This window comes from Chrysochloris asiatica, unplaced genomic scaffold, assembly GCF_000296735.1.
Source record: "Chrysochloris asiatica unplaced genomic scaffold, ChrAsi1.0 scaffold00168, whole genome shotgun sequence".
NCBI classification, from domain to species: domain Eukaryota; kingdom Metazoa; phylum Chordata; class Mammalia; order Afrosoricida; family Chrysochloridae; genus Chrysochloris; species Chrysochloris asiatica.
The window spans coordinates 2,567,953-2,576,469 of NW_006408686.1; the positions used below are offsets into that span (position 1 = coordinate 2,567,953).

General features: G+C 48.5%; 1 protein-coding gene across 1 annotated transcript in view; it reads left to right on the top strand.

Annotated features, from left to right (window-relative positions):
• The first annotated feature begins 269 nt into the window (after window positions 1-269).
• The window catches only part of CADM4 (cell adhesion molecule 4), an 11,407-nt gene continuing 3,159 nt past the window's right edge, over window positions 270-8,517 (top strand). The window contains exons 1-7 of the mRNA XM_006871501.1: window positions 270-282; window positions 3,204-3,350; window positions 3,578-3,730; window positions 4,076-4,210; window positions 5,255-5,419; window positions 5,514-5,604; window positions 6,300-6,472. Coding sequence (XP_006871563.1) covers window positions 270-282; window positions 3,204-3,350; window positions 3,578-3,730; window positions 4,076-4,210; window positions 5,255-5,419; window positions 5,514-5,604; window positions 6,300-6,472 — 877 coding nt within the window. The remainder of the gene's footprint in view (window positions 283-3,203; window positions 3,351-3,577; window positions 3,731-4,075; window positions 4,211-5,254; window positions 5,420-5,513; window positions 5,605-6,299; window positions 6,473-8,517) is intronic.

Sequence of the window (8,517 nt, forward strand, 5' to 3'; positions counted from 1 at the left end):
TGCCCCCTTTCTAAGCTCACACCTGGTTCCGCTCATGGATTCATCAGGGGAAGTTAATGTCTGTAAGAGACAACACTGATGTGTCAACGACTTCACAAAACAAACATGTATTTCTCGCTCATGCATGTCACAGGCTCCTTCCCGCTTGTGCTCCTGACCTGCTCTGGCTTCCTCGCCACTCAGCCAGCAGGAATGATTGTGAGGACCATAATTCTCTTTCCCCTACATCCTGTTAGTCAGCAGTAAGTCACATGCTGTTATTAGCTGCCATGGAGCCTACAAGTATGTGCAAAGTAGAAAGCCATTGGCCTTTCAGAAGCAGATCGCCAGGCCTTAATTCCAAGCTGCCTCTGGGAATGGGTTTGAACCACCAACCTTTGGTTACTAGTTTAGCGCTTGACCATTTGTGCCACCCAGGAACTCCTAGCAGGTCTCATGGCCCCACCTAGCCTCAAAGGATGCTGGGAAATGTAGCTTAATTATATTTTTTATCAGTTAATAGACTTCCCAGAATTTATTAAGTGCCGTCAAGCCAGTTCTGACTCATAGCAACCCTGTGTAGGGTTTCCGAGGCTGTAAATCTTCACAGGAACGGAAAGCCTCATCCTTCTCCTTGGAGCAGCTGGTGGACTCGAGCTGCTGACCTGGTGGTTAGCAGTCCAGTGCTTATCCTACAGAGCCACCGCACTCGCACTCTTAGAACTGAGTGGCTTAAAACAACCGACCACCACTGTACTTGTTCACCATCCTGGGACTCAGCAATTTAGGCTGATCCAGCTGGGTAGTTCTTCTCTTGGTCTCAACTGGGGTCACTCCTACTGCTATAGTCATCGGGTGGTACGTCTGATCCAGGACAGCCTCACTCACATGTCTGGCAGTTGGTACTGGCTGTTGGCTAGGCTTCTCTCCGTGTGTGGTCTCTCATCTTCTAAAAGACTAGTCTAGGCATCTTCACAAGGCAATTTCAGGGCAGCAAGGAGGCAAAAGCAGAAGTTGCAGGGCCTCTTGAGGCTTAAGCACCAGAACTCGTACATCAAAAAAATAAAAATAAAGCCTCACTCATGGCGGCCTTGTGTGTTACAGGGTACGGCTGCTCCTTCGGGTTTTTTGGCTGTAGTCTTTATGGAAACAGGCTTTCAGAACGTTCTCCTACGGCACTACTGCATGGGCCCGAAAGGTCAAGTTTTAGATTAATAGTGAAACTCAAACCGTTCGTTCCACCCAGGGCATAGCATTACTTCCAGAAAACTTTGTGGGTCAAAGCAAATCACAAGGTCTGTCCAGATTCTAGGATGGTTGTTGTTGTTAAGTACCGTGGATTCGGTTCCAATTCATAGTGACCCTGCACAGGGTTTCTGAGGCTGCAAATCTTTACGGGAGCAGAAAGGCTCATCTTTCTCCCGGGTAACAGCTGGTAGTTTCGAACTGCCGACCTTGAGGTTAGCAGCCCAGATTTGTAACCACTACACTACTTAGAGCACTTCATTTATGGGAGGGAGGATTGGCAAGGTCAGCTTGCAAAGGGCGGCTACAGGAATGGGAAGTATATGGTGAGCATTGTGGCTGGCCTTCTCTGCAGACAAGCTACATGTGTCCAGGTGTGAACGATGATGTATACTCACCTGGTATTGTGGTTCACTTCTGTGTTTATGATGATTTCTTTTTTTTTAAAAGTGTGTTAAGTGTATATGACATAGATGTGAGGGGGTTTCAAAACATTCATGGGAAAATGGAATTAAAAGATAATTGAATTTTTCCATGAATGTTTTGGACCCCCCTTGTATATGTAGCGTAGTGGTTACAAATTGGGCTGTGAACCGCAAGGTCAGCAGTTCAAAACTATCAGCTGTTCCATGGGAGAAAGATAAGGCTTTCTGCTCCCGTAAAGATTTACAGCCTCGGAAACCCTGTTCAGGGTCACTATGGGTTGGAATTGACTTGATGCCACTTAACAACAACAACAACAACGTATATGTAACAGGTCATTTGCCTTGTCAGAATTCTTCATGTGTCCAATCCAGTGACATTAGCTGATGGTGATGTTGTTCAATCATTACCATTTTTCAGTTCCAGAATTCCCCATTCACCCTTAACAGTAGTTCAGTGTCTCCTAACTCGTTCATTTTTTTTATTACCTTTTTATTGTGAGTGGAGTGAAGGCTTAAAGAACAGATCATCAGTTTCGCATCCCACGAATCATATATTTCATTTCATCTCAGAGATTGCTATCCCCTCCGCGCAATAACAGCTATCCCACTTTCCCTGTGTTTTCTTGTTTCCATTCCTCCTTCTTTCCCAAATCTTCAGCAGTTTGTCCTGAGGTAAATGTTGCCTGTGTGATCTCAAATGGTTGGCCATTCTAGGTGTGAGTAACTGACTAGCCGTGTTCTCCCTCTGTGTACCGCTGGGGTAAATTCTGTTCCAGACCTGATAGATAGGTGACCAAGGGCCATAGTCTAGGGGATCCACCAGTCTGTATCTTCCCAGTAATTTTTTTTATGATTTTGAGTTTTGTTCCACAGTTTCTCCCACTCTTTTTGTGAGCCTCTAATATGATTCTGGTAGCGTAGTGGTTATGAATCAGGCTGTGAACCTTAAGGTCAGGAGTTTGAAACTACTAGCCTCTCCGTGGGAGAAAGATAAGGCTTGCTATGAGTCAGAACCGACTTGACAGCACTTAACAACAACAACAATATGGTTCCTTTCAGAGAAGTTGGTAGAGGTAGCTGGGCACCATCTAGTTCTTCTGATCTCAGGGTCTTGGAGACTGATATTCACTGGATCCATTAGCCTATTAGACAAATTGTTTCCAAGCACCTTCAATTTTCACCACTCTTCTTTCCCTGAACAATCGTACTTTAGACAGTCGCTCATTGAACTTGCTCATTCTTAAAGATCAAAATTCAGTATAGCCTCTTCCCAGCAGCCTTCTCTGACCACTGGCCTCCCTGGTCTCCATCATGTTACTGGTCTCCTTTCCCTCTGTACTTTTTGTGCACCCAACCAACAGCAGTTCCTGGCCGTAGCTCCTCTAGAGCAGGAAGCAGGTTTTCTCCATCTCCCAGACTCCAGCCGCCAGGAAATACTGGGTTTAAGGAAGTGAATGAAGAGGACCAGAGACGGCTTGGAGGTTTGGATGGGAGAGGAGCAGAGAGAGAAAGAAAAGAGTGATTTGTGGTCCTAATCTGTCTCTGTATCTACAGGGACAGGACAGGAAGTCCAGACAGAGAATGTGACAGTGGCTGAAGGTGGGGTGGCTGAAATCACCTGCCGCCTACACCAATACGATGGCTCCATCGTTGTCATTCAGAACCCAGCCCGGCAGACCCTCTTCTTCAATGGTACCCGGGGTGAGTGCGGGAACCGGCATCTTGAGTCTTGAAGAAGGAGAGGACTGGGGTTTCAGAGAGAAGGGAGCTTGGGGGCCTGGACTCCTGGGTCTGTGGCTGGGGAGGGCCGGGATCATACTGGGAACAAATGGAGGTGGGCAGCTGAGATTCATAGGTATGGCTGGAGAAGGTATGGGGCTCTAGTGGCCAGGACTCCTGGAGTTTACCTCTTCCTGTCATGCCTCTAGCTCTGAAGGACGAACGTTTCCAGCTTGAGGAGTTCTCTCCGCGCAGGGTGCGGATCCGCCTCTCCGATGCCCGCCTGGAGGACGAGGGAGGCTACTTCTGCCAGCTCTACACGGAAGACACCCACCACCAGATAGCCACGCTCACTGTTCTGGGTAACGCTATCTCCACCAGCACCACTTCTGCCTCTGTTTCCCTTTTATCCTGAGACCGACTTTCCGATCCTGGCTATTTTTAACATCGTAAACATCTTGGCCCCAGTAAATAGGAAGGGGCTTCAGAAAGTTCACGGAAAAGTTCCATTATCTTTCAGTACCATTTTTCCACAAACTTTTTGAAGCCTCTCTCACATGGCCTTCCTGACTTGTGTTTGACCCTTGCCACCTGGTTCCCTGGTTCCCCTTAGTCCCACGGATCCCACAGTCTGGTAGTCTGGTTACTTTGGGGTCCCATCTGTGCCTCTTGTGACTGCTCCCCTTACCCAACTCTCCCTGCCACAGTGGCCCCAGAGAATCCCGTGGTGGAGGTTCGGGAACAGGCGGTGGAAGGTGGCGAGGTGGAGCTCAGTTGCCTCGTTCCGCGGTCCCGCCCGGCCGCTGTCCTACGCTGGTACCGGGACCGCAAGGAGCTGAAAGGTACCAGGGGTTGGATACTGCCAAGGGGCGGGATTTGAGGAGGCAGGTTACTGGGGGAGGGGCTTTGTGAAAGAGGCTGGCTTGTGGGCGGGGCTTCTCTAGGGAGTGGGGCTTGAAAAGAGTGTTCTGTGAGTTTGGGAACATGTCTAGGTTCTCAGAAGAGGAGAGGAGCCTAGAAAAGTCTGAGCCTGAGGAGGCGGAGCTTGGAAGAAAATGGGGAGGAGCTCTGATGATAGGATAAGAATTTGATAGTTGGAAATAAATCAGGATTCAAAGTTGAGTTTTGGGAAAAGGCAGGTTCCTTAGGGATGGATTTTAAAGACCAGTTGATCGTTTTTTTTAAAGACTGGGGCTTGGAGTATACAGGGAAATGATAATTCTATGTGGACTGAGATTGAGAGAAAATACAGATCCTGACAGGAGCTCTGGTAGTGTAGTGAGTGGGTTATGCGTTGGGCTGCTAACCACAAAGTCAGCAGTTCAAATTCATTAGTCACTCCTCAGGAGAAAGATGAGGCTTTTTGCTCTGGTAAAAATCCATAGCATCAGAAACCCTATCCAGGGTCACGATGAGTCAGAACTGACTTGACAGCAGACACCAGGTCCTGACAGCCATGTTTGGGCCAATATGCAGCTATTGAAGGATTCTATCAATAAAAGGCGTATAAGTGAATGGGGAGTAACTTTGGGAAGAGGAGCATGGGGTTGTAGGCTTGGTTTCGGAGGGGACGTGGTTAGAAGAAAGACCTGTCATAACTAAGGGACCAGAAACCTATTGCCAAGGCTTCTTACCCAGAGCGACCCTATAGGACAGTAGAACTCTTTCTTAGGGTTTCTGAGACTGTAAATATTGATGGGAAGAGACAGCCTCGTCTTTCTCCGTTGGAGCATGGTGGGTTTTAACTGCCCACCATCAGCCAATGTTTAACCCACAGCGCCAGCAGGATTCTTGAGCTGAGGCTTCATGGGATTTGCTGGGGAGGAGACAGTGCGGGTGGGTGGGGCTGGGGGCGTGGTCTGACTTGTCATGGTGGGGCGGGGCAGGAGTGAGCAGCCAACAGGAAAATGGCAAAGTCTGGAGAGTGATGAGCACAGTACGGTTTCGAGTGGACCGCAAGGACGACGGTGGTATCATCATATGTGAGGCCCAGAATCAGGCACTACCTTCTGGACACAGCAAACAGACGCAGTACGAGTTGGACGTACAGTGTAAGTACCGGCAAAGTCAGCTTCCCATTCCCACAGAGGACCCTAACCCCGAAAGATGACCTGGGACATCCACTCTCTTTTCATCTTCCCACAGACTCTCCCACCGCCCGGATCCATGCCTCCCAGGCTGTGGTGAGGGAGGGCGATACGCTGGTGCTGACGTGTGCTGTGGCGGGGAACCCCAGGTGAGCTCTGGGGCCCTGAAGCTCCTGAGTGTTGTGGAGAAGAGCGCTTGGGAACCTGAACTTCTGGGTCCTGAGCTTGGAGGGGTTTGGAGGCCTCTAGATCCCCAGGAAGGAGACTGTCATACAGTCTTAAGAGTCTGTAGGTGGACGGGGCTGGTGGCTTAGGATTCTGGAGATCCTGGTGATGGATGGGTACTGGGTGGAATAGCTAGATTTCCAGGAAGGAAAGGACTATTGTTAAGTGCCATCGAATCCATTCTGACGCATAGCGACCTTGTCTAGTGTTTCTAGAGCAGCAGGTGGGCTTGAACTACCAACCTTGCGTTTAACAGTCCAGTGTTTATCCTACAGCTGCACACTATCAGAGGACAAGAGGGGCTTTTTATATTGGGGCTCCTGAAACATATGACACAGAAGATTTGCCCTTAATTACTAACCTAAAGATTGGTAGTTCGAACTCAGCCGTACCACAGAAGAAACGCCTGGGGGTCTGCTTCTGTAAATATTAAGCCATGAAAACCCTGTGGAGCATTTTTATTCTGTAACACCTGGGGTCTCCAGAAATCCAGTCCACAACAGTGGACGTGGTGGGAGTTACCAGTCTAGATGGCTAAGAAATCTGAATTGGATGCTGGCACCTGAGCCCTTATCCTCACTATCCTTTCCCCCTTTCCCACCTCCCATATCCCACACAGGCCAAACCAGATCCGCTGGAACCGCGGGAATGATTCTCTGCCAGAACGTGCGGAGGCTATGGGGGAAACGCTCACTCTGCCTGGGCTGGTATCAGCAGATAATGGCACCTACACATGCGAAGCGTCGAACAAGCATGGCCACGCGAGGGCGCTCTACGTGCTCGTGGTCTACGGTGAGGGAAACCGGTGGCCGGCCTCGGGGCGGGGTCTCTTAGGTTCTCCTGCAAACTGCAGTGCCCTTGATGCAGTGGGGCTTTGGGGAGGGTCCACAGCACAGAAAATCCACAAGGCAATAGTTACTTTTGAGTGGGTTGGACTTGTACAAAGCATTGGTTCAGCGGGTCGGCAGCTTAACAGGGTTTTTATAGTTTTGGAGCCAGACGGTCAGGGCTCAAATTCAGCTTTGTTGTTCCCTAATCGGGCTGCAAACCTCAAGGTCAGCAGTTCGAAACTACCAGCCGCTCCGCGGGAGAAAGATGAGGCTTTCTGCTCCCGTAAAGATTTACAGCCTCGGAAACCCTGTACAGGGTCGCTGTGGGTCGGAACCGACTCGATAACAACAACAACAATGCACCATAGTGGTTAAGCACTGAGACACTAACGGAAAGGTCAGCAGTTCTAATCTCCCAGCCACTTTTCACTCTACAGAAGAAAGATGTGGCAGTGTGCTGCTTTTAACATTTACAGTCTGGAAACCCTATGGGACAGTGGCCATGAGTCAGAATTGACTCAACAGTAATGGGTTTTGGGTCTACGTGTTCTGTGTGGTTTTGGATGTGCCTTAAGTTTCCTCATGAGTAAAATGAAATAAACAATAGCACATGCCTCATAGAGTTGTGAAGGTCTTCCCTTAATGTGTAGAATGGTTGCCAGGGTCCCTAGCACATAATAAGTGGCATGTGTTTACCTCAGCAAGGAGTCCTGGTGGCACTATAGAATAATCACTGGGCTTCTAACCACAAGGTCGATAGTTCAAACCCACCAGCTGCTCTGAGGGAGAGCAATAAGACTGTCTGTTCCCCTAGAAATGTACAGTCTAGAAAACTCTATTTAGGATTGCTGTGAGTCAGAATTGACTTGCTGGTCATGTGTTTGGTTTACTTCACATTAAGAAAACAAAAGTCCTCATAAGTGGACCATTAAGCAATATCATGAGAAATGGAGAAAAGATTGAAGTCGTCAAGGATTTCATTTTACTTGGATCTGCAGTCAACACTCATAGAAGCAGCAGTCAGGAAATCAAAAGCTATTGCACCAGGTGAATATGCTACAAAAGACCTCGTTAAAAAAGCAAAGATTTCACCTTGAGGACTAAGGGGCACCTTACCCAAGCCATGGAAACCCTATACAGGGTGGCTATGAGTTGGAACCAACTTGATGGCACTTAATAAATAACCAGCAGCAATACACATACGGAGTTCTGGTTTGGCGCAGTAGGGTGAGCACTGGACTGTTAACCTCAAGGTCAGCAGTTCAAACCCACCATACACTCCTCAGAAACCCTATAGAGGGTCGCTATGAGTCGGAACCAACTTGACAGCACTTAACAACAGCAGCAAGTATGGGAGTGTGGTGGCTCTGTAGGATAAGCACTGGACTGGGAACCAGAAGGGCAGTGGTTCAATCCCACCAGCCCAGAGAAGGATGAAGCGTTCTACTCCAGCAGAGATTTACAAGCTGGGAAATCCTGGACAAAGTCACTGTGAGTGAGAACCAACTTCAGGGCACTGAGCAACAAGAATAATATGCATACAAAAGCTGGACAATGAAGAGAGAAGGGACTAGAGAAGACCTGATGCCTTTGAATGATGGTGTTGGTGATGAAGATTATCGGTACACCACAGACTATTTATATACATCTATATTGGAACAAGGACAGACACAGGGTCCTTGGAAGTGAAGATGGTGGTGGTGGTGGTTATGTGCCATGGAGCCAGTTCCAACTCATAGCACCCCTGTGTAGGGTTTCCAAGGCTGTGAGGTGATGGTTATATGCCATGAAGCCAGTTCCAACTCATAGCGCCCCTGTGTAGGGTTTCCAAGGCTATACATCTTTACAAGAGCAGAACGCCTCATCTTACTCCTGGAGAACCACTGGTAGTTTTGAACTGCTGACCTTGAGGTTAGCAGCCCAACTCGTAACTACTATACTACCAGAGCTCCTTAGAAGTGAAGATTGTTGTTGTTAAGTGCCGTTCAGTTGGTTCTGACCCATAGT